This window comes from Physella acuta, unplaced genomic scaffold (genome assembly GCF_028476545.2).
Source record: "Physella acuta isolate Inbredline_101_S28 unplaced genomic scaffold, ASM2847654v3 ptg001556l, whole genome shotgun sequence".
Classification (NCBI taxonomy): Eukaryota; Metazoa; Mollusca; class Gastropoda; family Physidae; genus Physella; species Physella acuta.
The window spans coordinates 42,658-70,000 of NW_026733070.1; the positions used below are offsets into that span (position 1 = coordinate 42,658).

General features: G+C 37.3%; 2 protein-coding genes across 2 annotated transcripts in view; both read right to left on the reverse strand.

Moving 5' to 3' along the window:
- Nucleotides 1-667: 667 nt before the first annotated feature.
- On the reverse strand, nt 668-17,148 carry LOC131928849 (hephaestin-like). Its single transcript, XM_059284994.1, has 18 exons — nt 16,973-17,148; nt 16,063-16,307; nt 15,425-15,637; nt 14,352-14,581; nt 12,918-13,024; nt 12,319-12,425; nt 11,702-11,885; nt 10,455-10,714; nt 8,404-8,606; nt 7,528-7,654; nt 6,967-7,179; nt 5,758-5,971; nt 4,440-4,664; nt 3,359-3,556; nt 2,250-2,396; nt 1,764-1,893; nt 1,328-1,532; nt 668-845 (listed from the first exon to the last, which is right to left on the reverse strand). The coding sequence occupies exons 1-18, from the start codon at nt 17,146-17,148 to the stop codon at nt 811-813; spliced, it is 3,219 nt and encodes a 1,072-aa protein (XP_059140977.1). The 3' UTR covers nt 668-810.
- A 9,529-nt stretch (nt 17,149-26,677) lies between these two features.
- Nucleotides 26,678-27,343, reverse strand: part of LOC131928850 (ferroxidase HEPHL1-like) — a 3,881-nt gene continuing 3,215 nt past the window's right edge. Inside the window, exon 5 of the mRNA XM_059284995.1 lies at nt 26,678-26,890. Coding sequence (XP_059140978.1) covers nt 26,678-26,890 — 213 coding nt within the window. The remainder of the gene's footprint in view (nt 26,891-27,343) is intronic.

Here is a 27,343-nt window from a genome sequence, read left to right on the forward strand (position 1 = left end):
TTTTATCCTTCAATTTTTAAATGCGAGAATCCAAACACTCCACATTACAAAGTCTAGTAGAAAAATAATTTACAATGTTTACATAAAGTAGAATATCTATAAGCATTAAACTGTAATACAATTTTGCATCAGAAGTCACATATATTTACAAAATAACTCATAGGCAAATATGGGAATTTCAAAACACGTTCCAAAAATGTCATAATGGACCTATCTGAATATAATAAAGGGCTATTATAAATGTACTTTTTGAGATCCGTTTACGGTATCGTAAAGCTGAGGTCATATGATACCCAACTAGTATATCATATGTGTTTCAAAATTATATTAACATGTATGCTAGAAATCTCTGAGCGCTGAACCTTACTGCAATATACAACGACGAAAATGTTCCGGTCAAATGTCTTCATAAGTAATTCAACATGGAGATGAATTAATACCTCAGCAAAACTTGTAAACCCAAAGACATATAACATTAAGTGTACCATTCTAGCTCCCACCAACTGCAATATATGATTTTAATTTTATTTTCTAAAGAAAACATACCATCACATGAGACTTAACAGTATGCTAAACATTGTGAAACTTAGTTGTAAAAACTTAGTTGTAATAAAGATAATGTATAAAACAAATTTAATTTTCTATATTTTTTAAAACCATGGTCCGATGAAGATATCGGGAGTAACACTTTTGTTTCATCGTTTTTGTGTGTGAGCTCTTAATGTCACGTTATTTATAGGATCATTAAACAAGTGGTTCTAGAGTCTGTCTATATGTCCTTACACCTGTGTACGTGTTGACAGGTTAGGTTTAAGCCTTTTGACTAGACCGTGTTCTCTTTTCACCTGCAACACAAACAGATTACTGAGATAAGAAAAATTATAGATAGCCTTAAATCAAGTCGCATGCTAGTTAAAAGGTATACACATTTTTATGATAAACTTCAATAACAATGACGTTGTTTACTAAAAATGTGTTCGTTTTCTTAAGTTAATTGTAAGATGAACAAGTCAAATGAAAAATAGAGGAATGTTTAAATTTTGCAAGTAGTGTCCGCGTAAGAAGAAAAAAACCCACTGATTCCAAGAATGTCAGGTACTTAATAGTGCTCAGTCGACTCATACACTCTCCAGACCTTCATCGAAAACTTTCTACAGCCTGGGCTTAATTAGGTCACTCACCAGGTTTAAGGACGGTGTAGGTCGTCTCCATGCCTTCCTTTATAAATAGCACCAAACCTACCAGGTTTAAGGACGGTGTAGGTGGTCTCCATGCCTTCCTTTATAAATAGCACCAAACCTACCAGGTTAAATAGCATCAAACCTACCAGGTTTAAGGACGGTGTAGGTGGTCTCCATGCCGGCGAAGATGTGGTCCATCACGTGACAGTGGATGAGCCAGGTGCCCGGATTATCTGCGATCAGCTCTACCGACTCGGCCATGCCGGGGAAGATCTGGATGACGTCATCTCGGTGTTTCTCACTGGTGTGGACGAAGGTGTGTCCGTGCAGGTGCATGGTGTGTAGGTCAAGCTGAGGAGAAAATTATGATATAGGTAAACATGGCGTTTACAGCACATATTATATTAATTTATATATGTATATTTATATAGATTATAAATATGAAGGTTTTTATAAACTAAATTCGTTACTAAAGAACCAAGAGAGGCAGCTAGAAAACTAGGCTGAAAATAAACTGTGTACAAAAAGAGTAACCCATTCAGGGATAGTGTTAGAAAAGACGTGCGCATGACCGGGACTTACCTCCGCACCAAGGGACATCATGTACATGGCGACCCTCGTACCGTACTCCAGCACAAAGTTGGGGTTGTTGCCGTAGACACGTCCGTTGATGGCGTGCATCTTGTTGCTCTCTTCAAACTCGGGGTCGTTTCTGGTGAGGGTAAAAAAACAGAGTTCATGATGTGGAGTTTGGGTTTAGGGGTGTAAGGTGTAGCGTTAGTGTGTTTCAGATATGAATATCTAAGAAACTGATTCGACTTGTGACAGTAGGCAATCCTTAGTCCACCCTGCTCTGTTGGGTGCCTGCCTTTAGTTAGGGAAAGTAAGGCGGCTAGGCATAGTGCTGACAACACCATCCCTTCAAATACAGAGGTCAATAAACATATAAACTCTACTTCATCAGTACATGTAAAGACAAATATTTTTTAAAAATAATTCTATCTCTCCAGTAATCAAAAGTCTTTCATTTAGATCACTTCTAGTTTACCCATCCGTTAATGAACTCACCTGTAATCAGTGCCCACACGACCAGGTGCAAACAACCGGATGTTGTCCTCCAGGTACCAGCTCAGGTTCTCGTTAGACACGGACATGTAGACAAACATTTCCTGGTCAATGTCAGTCCTCTTGGAGGTCAAGGACAAGGTGCCACGCCTAAGAAAAGGAACAATTCTAGCTCACAGTGAATGAAGTTTTCAAAATGTAGACTTAATATGCAGAAATTGCTATGATTAATGCCAAAATACTAGTCGATACGCTGGCCTTATTTATTTTGTTAGAAGACTTCATTGGTGTAGGCCAGTCATGCAGTCATAACACTTCTGTAATAGATTTTTTATTTAATAATTATTTTTTTAAACTCTAATATACGTACAAACGATGAAAGTGCGAACTCTATAGTTATGGCTCCATAGTCTAATAGAACTCTGGATGATTATGCATTGGAAATCCTAACACAAAGCTTAGGCCTTAAGTCAAGAAGAGCCAAATGTTGGATGTTGCCCATGTACCAGACCCCCCTCCATCAACACAGCTGATTGACGCAAGGGACAGGGCGTTACATGTACAGCTTGCAATCAGCACTGTCGCAGGAGATGCCGAAAGGAAACCAGAATGGTAATCTTATCGCTCTACTTCTTTTTTATTTCGGAGTTTTTTCTCCTAGAAGAGTTTCTGTTCCCAGCTGACGAATCTCTTCTGTCAGGGGTTCTAACTCGAGACTTTCGGGTTAGCAACAAAACAGACTCCTTCATACACAATCCGGGATTAATTAAACTAAAAAGGCGATTATGTGAATTTTTAAAGAAACTTTTTTTTTCAAAAGTTGCAAAATACAAAATGTACCTCTGATGACAAGTTTAGATCTAGATTTGAGTTATCTAATTTTTTGCGTACAAGTTTTTTAAAATAGTGTCGTTTTTAATTTCAATATATTTTCTTTTAATTAATCAATTCATCGGAAGCACTATTTCATGAGCTTCTTTGGTCACATTGTGTCTGTCGGAACCCATCTATTAATATTTGGTTTTGCGGAAAGTGTAATGTTAATGGGAAAAATTAAAAGTAATTACATACTCAACCGTATCTCCCACGACTGAGTCAAAAGTTGAACTGACCTGCAGATGATGACAGTGCCAACAAGGCCAGAGTTCACGTCCTTGACCGTGTCGACGGCCGAGTAGTACATCCATGGGATACAGTTGGGGTCGTTGGGGCCGGGGCCGGAGCGTGCTGGGATCTGCCAGAGATACTTGACCGTCTCCCCGGGAGCCGCACCGACAGAGGAGCCGTAGTTGACGCCGCTGGCACGAAGCCTGGGTGGAATTACAGGTAAGCATAATATAACAGTTAAATGTATATGAATGTATGTTGCGAGTGTGTGTATTAATAAGGCGAGATAAAATATAAAATATAGTGTGGGTGTGCGCATGCGCGAAAGGAAAGGAAGCGAGAGGTAGAAGGCGGGGAGAACAAGAAAGATGACGAAATTGAAAGTCGTGTTTGTTGAGTAGTGTAGCTGCTGAATATCATTCTGAATATGTAGATCTAATATTAATAAAATTGTGAAATCTCCAGTAATGTGGTTGGTATTTCCTTTTTAGTTATATCGTGAACCCAGTCATACAAAAGGGCTGTGACAAATAAGAAAGTGAAGATTAGATTAAAAGATTTAAGAAATCACCTTATATAGTCTTTAAACTAATCGAGGCATTGATTTGTTAAATTTTGGGATCATATATAAACGACGTCAGACATTTTAAAATTATTTTACCCCCTCACACCACCCCCCCCTTCCCAACGCCCCGACTTCCATCGCAACAAAATTGCACCAAATGTGAGACGACCTCTTAGTTATAAAACACCGCCTGCGCTTTTATAAGACATTATTCGTTATGCTAACACCTATATCGTCTTCCTAAAACCATTTCAAACACCACTTTCATCTTTAAGAATAAACGCTCCCCCCCCCCCCCCACCACCAACAAATACTCTTTTTAATTACCCAGTAAGGACGCTATGACTGTGAATAGAGTATCTTCTGGTCGCCATGTCTACTCCCCCACCCCCACACATGCCTGCCCTCCTCCCACCCCCACACATGTTTGACCTTCCCCCCCTCTACTCACCCAGTAAGAACGCCATGACTGTGAATAGAGTATCTTCTGGTCGCCATGTCTACCCCCCCCCTCTACTCACCCAGTAAGAACGCCATGACTGTGAATAGAGTATCTTCTGGTCGCCATGTTTCTGAACGTGACCCTCACGACGTCACCAACCTCCGCCATGATGACAGGACCCAGCAGGTCACCATTGCCAGGTTTAACGCTTGTGTACGTGCCGTCTGTGTACTCTTTGTACACCGCTTTCTTGTACACATGCCCGATATACATGTCGTCGTGTCGGATGAAAATACTTTCTTCTCTAAAAACAACATGAGCAGAAAATTACACTTAAAGCATTTCAATAGTTGAAAGAAAAATCTATTAAACCATTTTTCGTTTAGCGTGTAAAAAAATATTTTCTTGTAAACTATTTCTATTTTCGGATGCGAAGTGCAGATGCAGTATAGTTCATCAGTGTAAATGATGAAGGCATTTAAGGTATTTTTGTCAGTCTTTTTTTTGCGCAGCTGTCTTTTCCTTAACTAAGTCAGGTATCTGAGCGAGGCGGACTCAGAGTTATCCTACTGACTAATGTTTGAGATATGAACTCAAGACCTTCTACCATCCCACCTCGTCGTCACTTTATTACTTATATTATTATTTTAATCAAAATTTAAGGGATGACGTGGCCTTGCAGTAGAGCGCTATACTATTAACCCCAACGTCTCGAAATCGAATCGTTGTTTAAATCAGTAGAAAGCCCTGAGTCCACCCAGCTCTGATGGGTATCTAACTCACGTTAGGCGGCTAAGTATAGTGCTGACCATACCAGTGGCGTAGCGAGGTCGGGTGTCACCCGGTGCGGCACTTAATGGTGTCACTCCCCAGAGGCAAGCGTAGCGACCCTTCCCGGGAACAAACTTTCAAATTTTCGATTTGCACCCCCCCCCTCAAGTTTTTTATTTGCACCCCCCCCCCTCAAACTTTTGATTTGCACCCCACTCAAGTTTTTCACTATATATTTTGCTATTTTTTGCCTTGGTGTCACCCGGTGCGGTCCGCATCCCCACCCCCCCCCCCCCTCGCTACGCCTCTGAACCATACTGACCTTCATATGCCGAGGTCACAGAAACAGGTGAACTCTACTTCATTTGCCCATGGACGGTCAGGTTTGAAATGGAACTTTTTTTTTAAATCACTGATTTAAGTTCTACATTAGCCTTAACCCTAGTCGTAATTTGAAAAAAACAAAAACTAATAAGTTCGATATCACATTAGTTGAAAAACAAATCCCAGAATAAATCTTAATCTTAATATAAATCTAAACCTGACCTAAGTATCTTATACGTCCGATCCCTACTATACCAGTAAATGGGTACGGCTAACCGAAGAGAACAAACAATGAATCTTACACATCAGGGTCTAGCAAGTCATCCCCAGTTATCGGACTTCTGGTCAGGGGAGCGTAGTCCCACAGAATCTCTTCAGCTGTAATGTAGTAGTCTCTGATTCTCCCACCCTCGGCCTGAATGTTGCTAGTTTTCCCATAGCAGTCTGTGACCGTATAAAAAGCGTACATGCCGTTTTCTTGTGCGGTCGTTGACTGGGAATACAGCATCCATTTTCCTAGAAGGTAACAATGTTAAAAATTTGAAGACATTATTTTCAAAAGCGACTGCGCCTCGCTGACATACGAGCATATGAAGTTGACTATTTCACAGCAGTAGGCTACATAATTATCAGGAATTAGTTATAAAGTTTTACAGAATATTATTTTTTAAACCGTGATATCAGTATGTCTGACGTTTATTATGACTACGACCACTACGCATAAAACTATTAATAGATGAAGTGACAACTTTAAAGGATTTCGATAATAGTCTAAAGTACAAAGGATCCACGGCATGTACAATTATGACGTTTTCAGTATGACGTAAGTGTAGTAAACATGATATGGAATGAAGTGGTGTCTATTATTAACGATTTAAAAGAATAGGTTGAGCTAGTGTAAAAAAAAAACGTATGGCCCATACACAGTGGTGGACTGGCTGTATCCAAGAGACCCGGGGCTCAAAATCCAATATTGTGTATTGTGCATTTATCAACATCAAACTTGATGATCATTCTCACCTCAATGGAAATTCACGCGCCGAAATTTTTGTTTTAAATATAGGCCTAGTGCAGCATAGTTCATGGGTGCCAACCGGTATTTAATTTTTACCTTGGGGCTTCCAACCCCTGCCTATACTAATTAACTTATATCCAGCACAAATCAATATATCAGTGTAGGCGAAAAGAGGTCTGAGTAAAAGATAGGAGATGAGTGTTGAACTATGGGGTCAATGTAAAACATTGGATGTCAGGTGCATTATCCTTGTGATTTAATGGCCAATGTAGTAGACATAGAGTTGATGATTAAGATGTTTAGTTAAGAAAAGCATTCGTATAGTTAAAGGTGTATAGCATAGCGGTCTTTCAATTACAGAACCCACTAATCTTCAAATCCTAACCCAGATTATGGTCAAGCTCCGGAGGTTTTTTTTTATTGATGGATATATTTTACCACACTCCCTTACTCAGCTATTAGATAAAAGTTATCGAAAAAAATCTCGTGTCAATACCAGCATTATCTGGAGTCATAGACAGAGCAGCCGTGGACCCAGGCACAAGACTTCTTGCGTCACGGTTGGTGCCCTCCTCGTTGAAGGTGTTGCCGTCAAAGACCAGGGTGTGGACGTCCAGGAACGACCCCAGGGACATGACGTGCCAGATGATGCTGTCGTTGATGCACGTGTTGATGGTTGGCATGTTGCCGTAGGAGTAGCCGTTGACAGCTGGTGAAGTGGGGGTAAGGTTCAAAGAGGTTTTAACGAAAGAAAAATATTAGCATGTTATTGTTTTTACTGTAGTGCCGATTTTGGTCAAAGATAAGAATTTAAATTCGCTAAGGTTTAAAAAATGATTTGTTAATTCGAGCATTCGTGATTTTAAAATTTACAAATTAGTTAACGACATAATATGTAGTTTACTCGCTCCCATAAAACATTTTTATTTGAGGAGGTCTTTTAGTTAAAATTTCACAAAGTGTTGAAATTCTATTGTGTTTTTATATTATAGTATATGAATTCTGTTTAATAAGTATTAATTTAAAATAGCTGATATTAACGTAGGCCTACGCTTACTCCATCGAACGTTGGACTGAACAAATCCTTCTAGATCATTCCCTACGCTCACGGTGCGGGACATGTACAGGGACTTGTTCTCATCAAATGTTGCTAGCAGTAAAAAATATTCGCTTGGCTTGGATCCCTGTGTATAGATGGGAGGTTAAAGTATTAAATATATTAATTAAAAAACAAGCAAAAAACAAGCAATTTAAATGTGATTTTTGAAGTTTGTGACTATGTTAATTAAGCAAACAGCACTATGTTATTTGAGTGTGAAATGGTATGAAACGAGACAGAATGGGAAGTCAATAAAGAGATTTATGGAGAACAAGATTATGGACGTTGCAATGAATATTAGTATGGACGAGATCATCTAAATTCTTCATATGGGGGGTGTTTTATTTCTATAAATATCCTCAACAAACGAAGAGTCGATTTTCGTAGCACGTTACATTTTATGAAATTTGGAATGGACTTGGAGCACTGTTTAGAGTTTTTATTTTATTTTTGGGTTCGTTTATAAAGAGAGGGGGAGGGGAAAGGGAGGCTAAAATCTGTGTAGGGGGTGGCGAGGAATTGAGAAATGTAATGTAGCGTATACTTTATGGTTTTTTTATGTGCGAATATATATTTTTTATCTAAGTTATAATTACTGCTATTTTAGGACAGTGCTAGATGTCGCGTTGCGCTGTCATTTTATGAAGGAGGGTGGTTGGGGGGGGGGGGGTCTAGCTATTTGTGGTGATGTGTAACATGAGAACCGTGGGTATGAGGATTGGCTTAATTTGTAACGCTTATTGAGTGACATGTATCCCAGAGTTCTTTAACTTATACGCCAGGTACCCCACTGTTCACTTATCTTATATGGCCAGGTACACAATGCTCACTCACCCTATACGCCAGATATCCCTTCTGACAAACGAGGATTGCACCAACCAGACCAGTGTTGTGGTCACGGACAGGATCGTGCATTGACGTGTACAGGAAACTGAGACAAGGTTCAGATGACCCCTCTAGTAGGTTGGTGGGCACGTCAAACCTGTAGGTGTGGACCTGGTTTAGGCCGACGGAACCACCTGGCACGCCATACCCAGCTAAAGTAAAACATGGCGTAAGTTTTTGTCAGAAAAATAATATTTTTGCAGATAAAAAGCTGGACAATATAAAATGGTTTTGTAACTACGAGACCTAAAGTAATGGATGTTTAAAATGTAATGGATGTTTAATAAATAAAGATCAGCTATCCTGGATTTATTTTATTTGTTAAACAGGAAAAAGAGTGTATATTATTTTTTATAAAATAATTATGTATTACAAATAATTCTGGCATCGAATTGAATACAGAAGGGCCTATGAGAATGGAGAATTTACAAAAGTGACTGACAAATCTATAACAAGGACTGAAGATATTTATAGAGAAGGCAGGCGAATTTATGACATTTATGAAAAAGGATGAAGAATCCATAAAAACAGAACGAAGAATCTATAAAACAGGCTAACATATCTATAAAACAGAACGAAGAATCTATAAAACAGGCTAACAAATCTATAAAACAGACTGACGAATCTATAAAGCAGGCTAATCTAATATATTAAGCTCAATTCTGTATGTAAAATGTTTGTAATAAGTTTGTCGTGGATACTTAGATGGATTTAAGTGTTAGATTATTATAGTGCTTATGGTCTAAATTTATGAGTTTAAAAATTTATACTGAAATTGTTGGGAAATGATTTTCATTTTTCAAACAGATAGTAATAATTGTCGGCATGTTCATTAAACACAATTTTAAAAAAATATCATCTTTTACAAACATTCTAATTATGTCTAAAAATTATTTATATTTAGTCCTTTAGCACTTACTTCCCTTTGATAAATTAGGAAAACACAATTACTTCCCTTTATAAAACATTGCATTAGTGGGAAAGAATTTACTTTTTATTACTTTGTTTTGGTGTATTGAAAAAAATAATTACATAATTAGCGGGGATTGATCAAGTGCAAATGTTGTAGGTATTTTACGGATAAGCTTGGAGTATTATAATTGTTCATTAAATTGAAACAGGCGCGTCCGCCGGCGCCCCACCAGGGTTCAATTTGGCGCCCTGAGCTATCCTGTGAGCGCTATGGTGCATAATTTCGCTTTAAACAGTGCGATAGAGTATTGATAAGAAAGGTTACTATAGTCTTTAAGTGAATTGAATCCGGGCGTCCTCTGGCGCCCAGACAGGGTGCTATTTGGGGCTCCGGGCCTCCCGTGTTCGTTTTGGCGCCTACGTTCGTTTAAGTGAGTGCAAAAGACTATGAATAAGTTGGGGTACTATAGTCGTTTATTAAGCTGAAACAGGCGATTCCGCCCCGGGCTAGACTGTGAGCAATTTGCGTTTATGTTCGCGTTAGTGTTTTATTTGTGTTTGGGTTGGGTTTGCGCTAGTGGTTGCGTTTTGATTTGGTTCGTTTTTGTTCTTTCTTTTTTCGTTTTCGTTTGTTTTTTTCTTTGGGTGTGTGTTTGTATTTGTGTTTGTGGTTGGTTTTGCGTTTGGATTTGGTTTGTTTTTGTTTGCTTTTTCGTTTGTGTTTTTTTCTTTGGGTTTGTGTTTGTGTTTGTGATTGGTTTTTCGTTTGGATTTGGTTTGTTTTCGTTTACTTTTTTGTTTGTTTTTTCTTTGTGTTTGTATTGCTGTTTGTGGTTGGGTTTGTTGTTCGGTTTTTGTTTTCGTTTGTATTTGTAATTAATTGTGTTAGCGTTATGTTTGCGTTTTGTTGTTTTGGTTTTGGTAGGTTGTGGTTTGGGTGGGCAATGCCGGGTTTATGATGATTACTAAACACACAGGTAATGGTCTTTTTAACAGAAAGGGTTTTCACAGAAGCCAGAGCAGGGCCTGGTCGGGACGGCTAGTGAATATATAAAACAGACTGACGAATCTATAAAAAAACGACTCACCCTTGTCCTCCTCTGCTATGTCGTAGCTGAGACCGTGGGGTAGAAAGGACACGGGGTAGGGGAGGAGATTCTTCAAGGTCACCACAACCCTGTCCCCGACCTCCACGCGTAGGACCGGTCCCAGAATGCCAAGGTGAGCGTCCTTGGGAGAGCTGCTGACCTTTGTACTGAATAGCGAGTTTGTGTACTGGATGAACTTGGCCTTCTTGTACACACCGCCCAGTCGTGATTTGTTACGTGTGAAGTAAAGTTTCGATGGGCTGAGGAAGGGAGAAGCTTAGGGGTCATCCATAAATGAAGTCACGCTTTTTTGACGATTTTTACCTACCCCCTCCCCTCCGTCACACATTGTCACAAAAAGCCAGACCCCCCCCCTAAAATGACGTCACACCTCAGCCTACAACCCCCCTCAAAATTGCAGATGAATTTTTCTTGAAACATCGATATTTTCCCGAAGTCTTGTCTAAACTCTGTCAACATACAGTATTTTAATCAATTCCTATTACAATTTATTAAAACAGTTTTCTAAAACGCTAAATAACGGCTAAAACTCGTTTTCTAACATTGGTTTTTTATAATGCAAAAGTGTGACGTCATACTATCTGAGTTCCCCCCCCCCCTCGCCTTCGTCACATGCCGTCACAAAATTACGGACCCCCCCCCCCCCCCCCCTCTCCCCCTATGAGTGAGACGTCATTTATGGACGACCCCTTAGAGTTTCAAAGGGCTGAGCTATGAAAGAAGAAAAAGGAATTATGAGTTTTAGAAGAACAAGCCGAGGATGTAGAAAGGCGAATTGGGATTTGTTTTTATAGGGCTACACTTTGAGGAAGGAATGAGTTCAGATATGTTTTGAATGATAGAGAAATCAAAAGTAAAATTTGTTTGTGGGTGAAGCACCGGTTATCTACATTGACGAGGGAGTGGGGGTATATGTAACACAATATTTTATTAGAAATTTGAATTGAGAATTATGCTAGGCTAAAAGGGGAGAAGTTATAAATAGGCTTTAAATTTTAGATCAAAATTTTAGAGTCGAAAAAAGAAAAAGTTTGCGTTTCACGAGCATAGTTCAACATTTGACTGTGTTTTTAAATGAAATCTGTGAATAGCGTAACAATCAGTGTGCGTATACACATGATAAGATTTAGCAGGTTAACGGATATTGGCGGATTATCTGGAGCATGACTAATGATTTACAAACACTTGAAGCAGCGTTTGCTTCAGTCCTGTCAATGTGTACACACCTGTCCGCTGTTGTCAATGGCAACCCCGTCCTGCCATCCAACCCCGTGGGTCCGTACTTCCAAATCGTCTGCTCGGCCGTTAGAAAAAACTCTCTCGTCTTCCCAGAATAGCTTGGACTTGTTGAATATTTACTGTTGCCTTTGTTTGGGCAGGTCTTCACGTTATAGAAAGCTGCCATGCCTTCTGTTGTAGTAATTAAAACAAAATATTTGACCGAAGTCTCTTGCATATACGTATATGTAAAGACATTTATGTCGATGTATAGAGGTCTAAGGCGATGTAATTAATCTATTACGATGGAAAAGCATCGATTGCTATGTATAGACGACAATTGTGTTCTAATAGAAGAAAGCTCAGTGTTTAAAAATGCCTTAAACAGTGTTCAAAGAAGCAACATGAGGGGATGGAAGTCAACTACCCACGTACAGATTATCGCTTGATAACATGCTTATATTTTAGAGTGTTATAAGAAACTGCTTATACAGGTAATACAGGTATTTCCAATGGTTCTATCAAACAAATTCTGCAGTAAAAAATACCTTGAATAATAAACAAATGTTCCATTTAATAAATGATGGGAAATAGTTTGCATTACACTTAAATCCCTTCTAAATACCTTTTTGGTGGTCATCGACAAAGTCAGCAATCAGCCATCGTCCAGGGTTTGTTGGAATGGTTTCCACGGCAACAAAAGTGGCAGTGTACACAGACACTGTGTCCCCCCTGAAGGAACAATTCAAGCATCAATTCACCACATTGTTTCTATGGCCTAGCTACATCATCACTGATTTATGTTTTCTTATACAGTGCTTTTAAAAACTTTATTTTAACTTTAAAGAACAACACAGTGATTTATGATTGTATTCGCCGGCGGGTATTTAGACGACACTAAAATTCAATACCAACATGTGAAGCAACAGTTATTTTATCAACAGTGCTGATCGTCATTTAACCAAAGTCGAATGATATGTAATAGGGACATACAGGTCCCTTGCAAAATACTTTTTTAAAGACAAACTTTGACAACAATATATTTCTCAAGTAAAAGAGTAAACGCAGATACTAATCTACAAAAGTGTCGATTCGCTACAGATTAACAGACACGAGAATGAACCTAATTAAGTACATGCAAGAAGCAATGCGAAACATAGACACCAAAACTAACACAGTATAAAAGACAAGCCTAGTTAGAGTGCCAACAGCATCAGTGTCTACCTCCGGTGCTGGTACTTGAGATTCTGACCATGGAAGTGCATCGAGTGGACGTCCATCTCGTTCCCGAAACCGATGACGTAAAACTGGACACGATCTCCAACACACACCTGTCGTAATAAAATTTGAATCAGCATATTTCTATATATTATGTTTTAGATAACCAGACTTTTATTTCATTTAGAAAATGTAAATGCAAAACTTTATCATAAATAATTATCATTAAAAAAGTTTCAAAAAACCCACGTTTTCTGATTGAACTAAAAAGTAGAAAATAAATGCTATACATCACAATAATGCAAGCGATCACTCTACTATAAGCGATGAAAAACGTGGGGCGCCGAAGTAAAAGTTTTTTAACCCCACGTTTTTCATCGCTTATAGTAGAGTGATCGCTTGCATTATTGTGATGTATAGCATTTATTTTCTACTTTTTAGTTCAATCAAAAAACGTAGTTTTTTTTTAACTTTTTAAATGATAATTATTTTCTACTTTTTAGTCTTTGTCTGTTTGCATTAAAATCTTGCTATCGATTTTATCTTTTCGCATGAACCCGTGTCGAGTGGGTTAGCAATCGTGTGCCCAACCACTCGACCATATCGTCTCCCCCATACTGGCCACCAGTTGTTCCGGTTGTTTGTACACAAACACCGCGTGACCAAAAACTCAGTAAGCCAAAAGAGGGAGAGTACCGAACCTTGTTTTCATCAAATTACAATTACTGGGTTATGTCCCTTTTTCCCCACGTTTTTTGTACAAATATATAGCGGTCTAAAATGATCAATAAAATGTTTCCATGGATCAATTTAGTAATAATAACAATTGAATATTCTATTGTCATCGGAAACAAAGCTTCCCTGAAAATTTCAGCGCGCTAGCTAACTGGGAAGTGCCCGAAATTTCGATCGCAAGATTTGATTGGAGAACCAAACAAACAAACAAACAAAAAACAAACAGACGCGAAAGCAAGTTAAAGAAAACGTGGGAAAAACGAAAACACATTTGCTCTACACGATGATGTTAAATCATACATTGATTTTGGAAACTGGATTTTAGTCGGACCACCAGAGACGGGGCGGGGGGGTACATATGTCTTCGGGCGCCGATCTTAAGAGGCGCCAAAATGGGATGGAAAAACAAATTAAAATCTCATTTTAGCTGCAGTTTTTCATTATAAATATAAAAAATATATGGGGGGGGGGGGGGGGGTGCAAATGGAAAGTTTGAGGGGAGGGGGGTGCAAACTGAAAATTGAAAGGTTGTTCCCTAGGGGGGCGCCAAATTGAAAGTTTGTCCCCTGGCGCTCGGGAAGGGTCGCTACATCTCTGCAGACCACTAATAATTAACCTGTTTGCTTTCGGGCTTTCGCCAGTCCATCTGACGCTCAACAGACCGTGATACGATTCACGTTCAGACAGTTACCACAACGTACTCACCTGCAAACCCTCCAGCGTACCAAATGACCTTCCGTTAACGGACCTCATCAAATTGCTGTCCACAAAGTCAGGGTCTTCGTTTTCATCTAGATGGCGACATCTGGACGGTGACAGACAGAAGGTGTTGATGTTGTCCCTGTGGTGCCAGCTGATGTTCTCGTCCCAGTTCATGACGAACAACGGCACCTCGACATCCACGTCAACACGCTCGTTCTTGGAGTTAAGTGTACCTGTGTGGTGAGCAACATACACGGGTTAAAGGTTGTGAGCAACATACAAAGGTCAGTACCTATGGGGTCAGCAGCATACACAGGTCAGTGTACCTGTCAGGTGAGCAACATACAAAGGTCGAAACCAATGGGGGTGAGCAGCATACACAAGTAAATAGGTTGTGTGCAACATAAACATAAAACTAAAAGAATGGGTTCATATGGTGAGCTTATTGTATACTTAATTAAGTTAATTAACTTAATTAAGTTATCAATATCGTATTTTCCCGTTCGTCACCAAGACACAAGTGGTTAATGAAGTAGAGTTTATCTGTTTCGAGACTTCGGTATACGAAGGGGTAGTATGGTCAGCACTATGCCCAGACGTCTTATGTAATAGGGTGGACAAAGGATATTTTACAGAATCTTGTCCGGAACATGAACCCGAAACCTTCTGGTTGACTGTTGTAAGCTGTACCATTCGATCACGCCGTCCCCGTGTTAAGTTATAGTCTGTTTAAATGGATTGACCTGATCAGTGATTACAATACGGTCATATAATTTAACTTAATTATTTACTGGTAACAATCTAGTCAAATATCTTGACCTACTCCAAAGGTTCTATTTGGTCAAGAAACTTGACATTATTGTCCAGTGTCTAAAATATTTTTTAAAAGTTCACTCAATTAAGCTTTGATTGAAAATATCACGTTTAAATGCGATTGCATTGATAGAAAACAAAATGTCTTTGTGATCGATTGTCTTTCTACAAATAAAACAGAAAGAATTCGATAAAGTATCAAAAGATGTGTAAAAGAGAAGGTCTTCTTTACTAAAATACAATCAAATACACGTGACACTGACCTGGTCTGCACGTGACGACCACGCCTATCATCCCCGTGGACACGTCCCTCCTGGTGTTGATGTGGGAGTGGTACACCCACGGGAGGCACGCCGGGTCACCCTCTGCCGGGGCATCACTCACGGTCACGTTCCACGTCACGGTGACCCGGCGCCCTGGCATGACGCTGTCGTCTTTTTTGGAAGTTCCCGAAGTCCCGTCTAAATATAGCGCACCTAAAAATAGAAAAAGAACATGATGTTGAAGAAAATGCTTACATCGTCTCAATGAGAGGAAGCAACGTGTGTATTTCCTATTGACGGTGATCTATATTTAGCATCTATTTATAGGCATATATATTTGTAGAATTTTGTTTGTTTTGATTCCACATTATGCTATTCGTTAGGTTTGTTTAATGGGTTGCTTTACAGATTCGAGATAACGGAGGCTATCAATGGCGCTCAACCAGTTGACACGTATACTTAATTGTGTTGGAGGGGATCAATTTCCAACACTAAAATTAATAACGAAGAAGAAAAAAGAAGAAACCTTCATGCTTGCAGTCTGTCAACACTAAAGCACAATAAAGCACTTGTGTGGGTTCAAAGGGTGAATATGACAGATGAAGTAGAGTTCGTGATTTGTTTTACAACCAACTGACCTTCGCTTTTTTTCTCATAGAAAACGCCATGTGGATGAATTGAATATTCCCTGGAGGCGTTGTTGAAAAAATGGACGACGATGACGTCACCGACTTCCCCGCGTATGATTGGTCCAAGAAGACCCTGGTATGCCGGCTTGACCATCTCTGTGGTGTACGTCTGGTCAGTGTACTGGAAGAATAGAGTCTTCAGACGCTTTCTGCCAACACGGCTAGTGCCTGGTAAAACATATTTGTCGGCTGTCCTACGGACAAGAAATTTGGTTATTTTAAGCAGAGGCGTAACCAGAAATATTTGCTGGTAGACCTGAGGTAGCAAGTATTTATTCCATTTCGTCACCATATTTAATCTAGTTTGTTAAAATCTCTTAGTTGAATAATGCATGCTCTAAAAACTGGTTCTCAAATTTTCGTTAGTTCCGCTCTCACAACTTTCAAACTGACCCTGTCTCTAGCTTCATAGTAGCAGTGTTTCTTCCAGGCATCTCTTCGGTGGGGCAGCGTCCCCGTCCCCCCCAAAAGAAAGTCAACCGCCCCCCCCCCCCCGAACGAAATGGAATTTATATAGACAAAGAAACTATATACTTTTAATAATATTCCCCCCCCCCCCGGAAATTTTAGACACCCCCCCCGAAAATTTCAAGTGCCCCCCCCCCCCCCCCCCCCGGAGAAAAAAGTTTGCAAGTAACACTGCTGAAGGCTTATATATTAAATGGTTATTAAACTTTTCCATATCACGATGTTGTATGGGAGTAAAATCCTAGATTAATTCTATTTTTTTTTCAATTCTGTCCCACCAACTATTCTTATAAGGGCGAAAGACGCTCTACAACCTAACCACACCTAGATCTTGCGCTTAAAAAAAAACAATTTTAAAAACTCTTTCACTGAAAAAAAAACAACAACTCACACTTGATCGTTGGGATCCACCAGGTTAACTCCCCCTGGGCAGTAGTTCCATAAGACGTCTCTAGAAGCGATGTAGTAGTTCCTGACGGCTCCCTGGCACCAGGTCAACATTAGCAGGAGCAGGAGGGCACGTAGAAACACGTGTAGCGAGAGTTGGGCTGGAACCACTGACGTCATGGTCTTGTGCCGCTATCTTGATACAGAAGAGTTAATTTTTTTAAATAATCAACTTGTAATTATTATTATTTTGTATTAGTGGCTATTTCTTTCTTTTTAGTATGAAACAATGTTTTTTTAAATATTATTTTAATCATTAGTAAAACAAAATTCAGTGCAGATATAGTTTACACATATACGTTCAGTAAAATTCCTATTTCCTTCTTCCTCTTCACTGCTCAAATCACACAAAATATGCCTTGTTAGTCTCAATCTCTCGCGCTCAAATTTCAAAATCTCGTTAGCCATGGAGGGATATAAATTTTGAACTAAATTAATTATATTTTGAATATGATTCCCATTAATAATAACAAAGGATGAAACATACATGCCGGTTATTTGTTTCTATGTCTCGTTTCGAGATATTCAAATACCCGGGGTACTCAAATTACAATAATTATAATGTTTTACTATTAATAGAATTAAATTAAATACCAATAGGCCTAAGCTATTACATCAAGATTAATATTGTAACTACGTACAGGAAAATGTGTTACTGATTCGAATAAATAATAACGAACTGTATGCCTAGTTAAAAAACACACTTAAAGTGGTCTATATTTTGCTTTTAGCTAGCCTACATCTTGCAGTCGAGCATTATAATTGTTTACTTTTTTATATATGGTAAGTATTGCGGCAGTAACTTTGCTGTTGTTTTTTTTTTCAACCGATTTAATAAAAAAATATTTATATTAATATTTGGTTTGAAATAAACTATCTGGCAAGTACGAGAACGAGAAGCGGGTGACCTACTAACAAGCCCTATTCTACACAACGCAAATATTTGCCCATATTTCTACAGTGATTATATCTTTTCAGATGGACTTTTTTTCCGTACCCTTATACAGCACATTATATTGCAATATAATCTACAGCCTAAGCCACGCTGAATAGCCTTTGTATAAAGAGCATTATATTCACTTCACGAATAAATCATTCACCTAAATAAACAGACAAAAACGATTGCAAACGATTCACCTAAATAACGTGAAGGATACACGAATGTGGATTAAAAATCTGCACAGACACAACCACTACCGCGACGGACTGCGGTGCTGTTGTCTTCACGTTCGGACGGAATCATAGATGGAGATGACACTAGAACATTTCAACCCAGTACGACAGACGTTGATTTCCCCGATCTGATCAAACTACGCCGGAGCCTGGGTTTATAGTTACTAGATCCGTCCTTTGATCTAACTATTACAAGTAGCGAAATGGACACATGGAAAATGGATTTTAAAAATTAAGTCGGACAAATTATCCTAGATAAAATACGACCTTGATCAAATACACTCGAATTTCAAATGAACTGCAATAAATTAAAATCCAAGTACGGCCGACCCTATATTCTTGTCCTCAATACAATCAACATAAAAAAAAATCGGCTTCCCTCCAACAGGTAGCACCCTCACTAGTCTACATTTGAAGATCCAAGCCTTAACCAAAATGTGATGATTCGATCAAAGGTATAGCTGAGCACCAGGGGGGGGGGGGGGTGACGCTAAATTAGCACTACCGCTATAAAAACTGTTTACAATATTCGGCATAGGTGAATCTAACACTTTTTTTTGCTTATGGAACCTTTGTTCTTTTTATACTTTATATTTCATCTAATCTGCAAATTTCTGTCTTTAATTTCCATTGTATGATTGTCTCGCAGAGTAAAAAAACAAAATCTAAATAAGGAATTAAAATTATACATTTTCTTTTACTTTTACTTAGTAATTAATCATTCTATTGCATTAATAACCAATCGAATTTATTACCCTTATTTTTACGATATTGTACTGAACAATACCGAAATGTATATATATTTTTTTTAATAATAAGTGAAGGGGAGATGCTAAACCCCATTTGTACTTCTTATATCTGTCTATCTAGAATCTAGAACGTCGAACTCTCAATTTCACCAGTTAGAAATATATTTTATTAAACAGAAGTACGTTACTGCTCCAAGCGTACCCCCTCCCCCCTCCCCTTTTCCACAATTCGCAACGCCACTGAACACTGTTTAACCAACTCCTGTGTCTTCGACCAGACCCTGTTACATCTATACGCTGAACTAACATGTTGAAGTGGCGGGTGGAGGTGTCCGGTCCCAGGTAAATAATCCGGGTATTTTTTCTTGTCTCTGTCAGGTACCAAAAGTGTTAAAACACACACACCCTTAAGGTAATTAAAATAAGCTCTGTTTATAGTGGGCCTAAATTCTTACAAAAATCGGTCACGTTTATGTCTTTGAATGTCTTATACATTTATTTCACCAATTATGATGAGCCTGATATATTCCTTCAGGTACTAAGTTACCTTTTATTACAAATAGTTGTATATATGTATGGTGACGGGACAAATAATCTCAGGACACAATATATCAGGGACAGATGGTCTCAGGTAAATTATAACATACACAATATTTCACGGACAAATGATCTCAGGAGAAATTATCCCAGGACTAATGCTCTCAGTTAAAATATCCCAGACAAAAGACCTCACGGACAAATGATATCAAGAACAAAAGATCTCAATACAAAATACATCGGAACCTTACATACATAAATACAGTACACTCTTTGCGACTTGTTCTGATATAAATCAAACAACATAAACATCAAAAAACGTATCTAAATACCGAAACATAGAATCATCTCTATTTGCATTTCTCCTTTAACAAATATAGATTTCAAAAAGCTACACAAATTTTAGAAGTACGCACACAATTAATAAAAATATTTTAAATTCACAAACATTTAATCCCAAGTTTGTTCCTGAACTTACAAAGAAAAGCATGTAATACGATGATACAAATATTATATGCGCTTATAAGTACGCATAAGGTGCCCCACAGCCAGTCAAAACCTTGGATTTGGTGATTTAATAATATCACGTGACCAGCTGTGTACCGTATCCGGATTGTGTGGTAAGTAAAAAAGTTGAACTTACCCGGATACACACCATCCTTATTTGATACGCACCAACAACCTAGCTTAGCCCCTAAACTTGCTATTGTAGCGTTTGTTAAAGTGTGCTGATTTTTTTTAACTTTAAATTTTAAAAACATAAGTATTGACTACACGAAAAATTTCAATTCTAATAAAAAATGTGTGAAACATCTTTCATACCTTTCTGAGTAATGTTGAGGACGGTAAAGTCATTCGTTTCGATACCAGGCAACTAAACATTATCTTGTATGTCAGGATTATAAGAGCTCCTATACAAATGCCGAGTCCGATGCTTGCACATAAAAGATCTGAGACCTTAATTTTTTTTATTATTCTATGTGTTAAATGTTACAAAAAAAACACCCTTCAGTTTTTATGAACGCATCTGTATTGATAACACCTTACACGATTGTAAAAGAAATCAAAGGGCCTCTCGAGTCAGTTCCCAGCGGGGGCCATTCCTAACTGTAAGGATGATGTTATTTAAATTAGGTTAACTGACGCAGCAAGCAATACGTTGTAGGTAGGGCAATTGTGTGGGTCTATTTAGGATAATGTTAGGCTCAAAATTGGGGGCGGTTTTCTATTTATATTGGGTAAATAAAAGGCGTTTCAACCTATTAGAATTTTCCCCTCTCCACCCCTCATTCTTCAAGTTAAACATATGAACTCAGTTCAGCCAAACCTAATGAACAAGACAGTCTTAACCCAAATAACCTTTTGGGTCGAGTGTCTTTAAAAAGTTGCTTCCCTTGCGAGGATTCTAAAAATAGATGAAACTGCGAGGAGTTGTCTGCCTTATGGGCTGTCGTTCAGTCAAGCGGAACGTGTGTTTCCTACATACAGTGAATAGCCGTTCATCATGTAGGAGTAGGCGTAAGCATACGTATTAGGAGAAATATTACCCCAAATATTTATAATAACATATTTGTTTTAAGATACATTAATTATGATAAATATTTTAAGACATAATTATGTTTGTTAAGTACAAATAATTATAAGAATATATATCATCACACATATTTATTATCACTAATATAAGGACAGATATTAGGACACACACTTAAGACAGATGTTATTACAAAAACAAGCTAGGACAAATATTTTTTAAAAATATGAGGAGAAATTAGAAAAATAGGAGAACTATGTTTGTATTGCTTCTTGCTACATAACTTTCGTACTCGATTATGTCCCATTACATCATAATAACGGAACTGATTGTAAACTATAAACCAATACAATTAGCTAACACTAACGCAAACGACTAGTTTAATTCATACCTTAACTTAAATCCTAACATAGTCCTAACCCGGATTCTGCTCTAACCGTACTAACCCTAAACATTACTTAACATTATATTTTTCTCCGACAGTCGTAGCAGAGATATACTATGTTCCTTGATCGCATGTGTAGCACTATATATAATTACAATGACTTTTGATTTTATAATTTATGACAAACAACATGAGATTCCTATATCTCTATAGGTTGCCAAAATTTTAAAAAAAATTAAAAAATCAAAATTTTAAAGCAGATTGAATTTACATTATCGCTCTATTATTATCAATGGATTTCTTTTACTATTATTTTGAATAAATAATTTTAAAATTTAAATTATAATTCTAGAACTGGTAAATCTTACCTGTTACATGTAAGCATCACTTTTTCTGGATTTGCCAGTAGGTAATAGAAAAAAAAATTCATGAAATTTCACAAAACGTTAAACCGGGAGGTTTTCACTAAGAGCTGATTTAGAGAGAGGGGTGGAGTGGGGCGGATTAAGTAAATGATGTATTGGTTAAAGCTAGTTTCGTTTTCTTTGGCAATGTTTGAACTCGAGAAGGAAGTAGCCAGCTCCGGTTTTTTTTTGTTGGCCAAATAAATAAACGTCATTTGACGTGGCGTAGTGTGTGTTCGCGGGTTTTGACGGTCAGTTGACAAAGGTCAATCAGTTTGTGGTCTGTCTGTCTGTCTTAATCAGCGATTCGCTAATTTGTATTTTTGTATTTTCGTCAGTTTAAAAAAAAAGAAATTTCTTAAAAGTGTCTTAAATAGTAAAAATTAAGAATTCATTTAAAGTAAAATTAAGACAACATTTCAAATCATATTCTGACTGGTCAAATAAACAATTAAAATAAAATTGTTGTTGTTTGTTGTTGGGTCATGATATGTTAACTTATTACCAGTTGAATAATCTGCGCTTATTGGGATATAAATTAAAATAATTGAAGTTAAATATTTTAAAGTTTTTAACAAAAGTTTCAAATATGAATTAGTTAGTTCGTTTAAACTCCTTAGATCCGAATATACAGTGCAGAATCTACATGTTTAAGTTTGAAATGATCATAGGCTTTTTAACCGTGTCGTCTTTTGTGTTATAAGGTGTTGACATAAGGTTATACACACGCTACTTCTTTTTTACCAGCAGTTTCTTAGTCATCTTTCCAGGAGGGAGCAGTGTGTCCCCCCCCCTCCCACCGGAGCACGCACACCTCCCTACCCCCTGAGGAAAAAAGATAGAATATATATTTTATAAAGAAAAAAAATCTACATTAACCAGTTTCTGCTTCCCCCCTCCCCCTTATCGGAGAAGAATGTCTAGAAGAAACTATTTTGACAAGATACGCAATGCCCGTAGATTTTAATTTAGTGCAACGCAGTCGAATAGTCAATTGGCTGTTTTCTGCTATTCGACTTGGGGTATCCAGCAAAGATATTCCGCAATTCGATTACGCGGTACAACAAAGCTGTACTTTGCCGACGTTATTCAGATAGTTTGAGGTTATAGCGATAAGGGGAGGGCTATGTCGCATTTCAAGGTTCCGAGTTAAGTACAGTAAAGTATGAACGTTTGTATAACCTACTCATATAAAAGTGACGTACTAAGGTGTAGAGGTAAGAGCTGACTCATTTAGGGTTGACTGAACTATTTACTCATGGAGTCTTATACGTCGCGAGGATATATAGAGAACTAAAATACATTACTTTTAGAATACACATTTGAGATTTATTAGAAGTAAGTTTAGATTTTTTCCACATAAAGTCTTGAACTAGTTAATTCTCCTTACAGTGCATTGCTCCATTACATACATGAATTAAAAAATAAAAATAACATACATACACATATACATACATATAAATATATATAAATACATTTAAAAAAATAAATATATATATATAATATATATGAATGTATATATATAATATATATACATATATATATATATATATATGTATGTATATATATAATAATATATACATATACATGTATATGAATCCGCCTCGTGTGTCTCGTGTGTCGTTTGTCCCTCGTTTCACTTGATACGATATAATTATTTCTCGGCTTATTCAGATTGTAACCGGATCTTGGTCGTCAAATATTAGAATCTAGCAGTTAAAAACCTGCATGCAGTGATCAAATAGAGTCACGTGACGATGTTGACACAAGCTTGACAGAGGCACGAATATCAGGTAAGGTTATTTAAACACAATTTTTAAATGTCTACAGTGTGATAAGTTTAAAATTTATAGTTCATTTGCACTACCACAATTATCTATCTTACACCTAGATCAACTAAAGCAATAAGAAGAGATGTATAGAAATTGATGAACCTGTTTCTAAGTAGTTATCATTTTGGACCTGGCGGTCTGTATCGCACATGAACTAGCATTGATTTTGTCTCTGTGAGCTTAACATATGAATGGATAGTGGTTAGTTGTGTGGTTAGCCACGTTTACTTTCTTTCACGTAAGTTAGGTACTAATTCGAGGTGGTTAAATTCGAGATTTGAACAGAGAATCTCGGACTAGCAGTCTTCAGCTCTACCGTCCCACCACGCCATGCTGCGTGTATCTCTTGATTTTATAGAACTATTTTATAATTTTAGTACCCTTGTTAAAATACTTCATAAATTGTACGTCAATATGACATCTACATAACTAAATAATTAAAACATAAAATAAAGTAACGGTTTCATTATGTCTTGCTAGTTATTGCTACGTTATGTTGTATTAGTTATGACGTCCCTTGTATTACACATATAATGGTTTTGTCCTTTGAGTGTGTTCTGTTCTGTGTAATACAGGTCCTTAACTGAGGAGCAAGGATATGTTTTCCTATCACTGTTTTCTACATACTAAACAAAGTTCTTAAGTACACTGTTCTCTACATTAAAAGTAAATTTGGCATCACAAGTTATTTGCCAATTTATGTACAGTAAAGAGGGAGGTGGGGGGGGGGGAGAGATGTTACACATTATTTTATTATAAATTAGAATTGTACATTTTACTAGGCTAAGAGACGAGAAGTTGTCGTTATTATACTTTTTTGTTGTTATTATACATTTTTGTTGTTATTATACATTTGTGTTGTTATTATGCATTTTCGTATCATGTTGCAGTAAAGCATTCTTCAAATAGTGTTATAAATAGATATGGGGCATGATGGTTTCAATTACACACAGCCCAAATCTTGAAGAAACAAAACATTCCTCGGGTGTCTGACCACAGACTTCCGGGTCGAGTGTGTTAACTGCCTGGATACCCGGATGTCCCCTTGGAGCTGACCAATGGGTGCTCGACATTCTGTGAGGTGGGTGGAGGACGGATGGGTGGGTGAGAATCTAGCTTGTAACTGATATATATGGAAAAGGCTTTGAATTTCCGAAAAAAACTGAAATATGTTTTTGCACATACACATTAGGCTGTCTACAGGAACAAACACTCCTCCATAGAAAAATATAAATATTTTTTTTGTGCTAATTTTAAATGACGTCGTACGTCGTAATGAAATCCTGATTTATTTTTTTACGACATGTTGGCCTACGTGTCCTTAATTCCGGAATTTGAGAAATTGAGTAGTAGGCGCGAATCTTAAATGATTAATTGCGTTAGGGTGTTGTAGATTTGTAAATTAAATTGGGATGGGTTAGTACCTACATGAGGTAACAAAGGTAAATATCACATATATGTCAGGGCAATATATGTTTTGTGAATGTTATGTTTGATTTCTGCCAACTTTTTATTGTTAGGGGAGATCACTCCCGTTTAAAAAAAATCTTTCTATAAATCATAAGCGAAACGCAAAACTGCAGCATATAAATACATCTTCGAAATAAGTTGTCAAAGCTACAAGATGATCTTCTTCTATAAAGATAATAGACATAAGGGGCAGGTAACGTACGCCAATTTTTACAAAACACACGATGTCATTGAGAATGCTCATTATATAGCCAGGCGCGATCCAAACTCGGGCCCCTATACACCCCACTCAAGGAAAAACTATTTGGGGCACCCGCTGATCTGGAGACCACAGTCCAGCTCATACACGAAGTTGGGCTTGTTGTTTAATCCTTCATCATATACTTAACTAAGAACGAAGAAGAAGAAGAATTGAGGTAACAAAATATACAAGCGATGTTTATTTTATATTTTTTTATCCTGTAAATTTAATGCATTTCACATAACAAATTACAGCTAACAAACAAATGACAAATTGTACATTGAATATAATATTTTATAAGCCCCTAAACTTTTTACAATTATGATTTATATTTACAACTAAAAGGCATCAGCACATGTTTGATTTCCAAAAGAGGTTCTAAAGCATTCAAAATGAGGCAAAAGTGTTTTGAATATGATAACTTATAAACACATAAATGTACAATTTGAGATCCGCTAAAGACGTTTAAAAAAGTGAGGTCATGTGATACCCGACAAGGTATATCAAACGTGTTACAAAATTACATTGATAAAGATGTTTGAAATTTTAATTAAGCTGAACCATAATGCCATATACAACGATGGTAAAATGCTTCAATCAAATACCTTCTCTAACAAGTCGTTAAAAGCCGCATCTAGACTAGTAAACAATCTTTAAACTGTACCATCTAACTCCAACCAACGTAAAAAATTCATGATTTTGAATTTTTAATAACTAGAGAATAAACCCATCATGTGAAACCTAACAATGTGTAAAATATTGTAAAACTTGGTGGTAAAAAATATAATAAATACAAGAATATATTTTTTTTCATTTCTTTGCACTATCAACGCCTGACTTAGACGTCGGGTATTAGCTTTTTTGTTGTATCGTTTTATTTATTCTGTTTTAAAAATCACGTGACGTTATTAAGTTGGTCGAGAGTCTGTACCTAGGTCTTTACAACTGTGTATGGGTTGACCGCTAAGGTTTAAGCCTATGGACTAGACCTAGTTACTTTTTCACCTGCAAAACATCGAAATTATTGAGATTATCATAATTATAGATAGTCTTAGTTGCATGCTATTGAAAAGGTTTATATATTTCTAAAATAAACTTTAATAACAACGACAATGTTCGCTAAAATACGTTGGTTTTTATAAATTATTTAGCTTGAGATGAATACTTTGAAAAAAGCCTGAGCAGTTGCAATTTTCTACGCAGGATCTTATTTTAAAAAAACCCCCAACTGAATTCAGGAATGACAGGTAGGCCTTATTATTAGTGCACAGTCGACTCATACACGATCCAGATCTTATTTGAAGTCTACAGTCTGGACTTAATGAGTTCACTCACCAGGTTCAAGGACGGTGTAGGTCGTCTCCATGCCGGCGAAGATGTGGTCCATCACGTGACAGTGGATGAGCCAGGTGCCCGCATTATCTGCGATCAGCTCTACCGACTCGGCCATGCCGGGGAAGATCTGGATGACGTCATCTCGGTGCTTCTCACTGGTGTGGACGAAGGTGTGTCCGTGCAGGTGCATGGTGTGCAGGTCAATCTAAGGACACAGTTAAATAGCGAATACATTTTTATAAAACAAAATATTTTTATGAAAGTAGTCCGTATATATATTCGTGTAAACGGCATTTGGACAAGTGTCTTCCAGGCAAACGTCCGGCTCACATATATATTTATGTATATATATATATATATATATATATATATATATATATATATATATATATATATATATATATATATATATATATATATATATATATATATATATATATATATATATATATATACATAAATATATATGTGAGCCGGACGTTTGCCTGGAAGACACTTGTCCAAATGCCGTTTACACGAATAAAAGTTTGCTAAAAAAACCTCAAATGAACGTTTGCCCGACACGGAATAGGGAAAACACCATACGACGACGGAAAACTAAGAAATTTAACAAACACAATTTACGGATAACTACCCTATATACCAAAAGAGCAACATG

Coding starts and splice junctions, on each gene's coding strand:
- LOC131928849 (XM_059284994.1), bottom strand. CDS start 17,148: ATGACGTCAGTGGTTCCAGCCCAACTCTCGCTACACGTGTTTCTACGT. Junction 14,582..15,424: donor GGTCGTCACGTGCAGACCAG/GTCAGTGTCACG, acceptor CTCACCACACAG/GTACACTTAACTCCAAGAAC. Junction 3,557..4,439: donor AGTCATGGCGTTCTTACTGG/GTGAGTAGAGGG, acceptor AATTCCACCCAG/GCTTCGTGCCAGCGGCGTCA.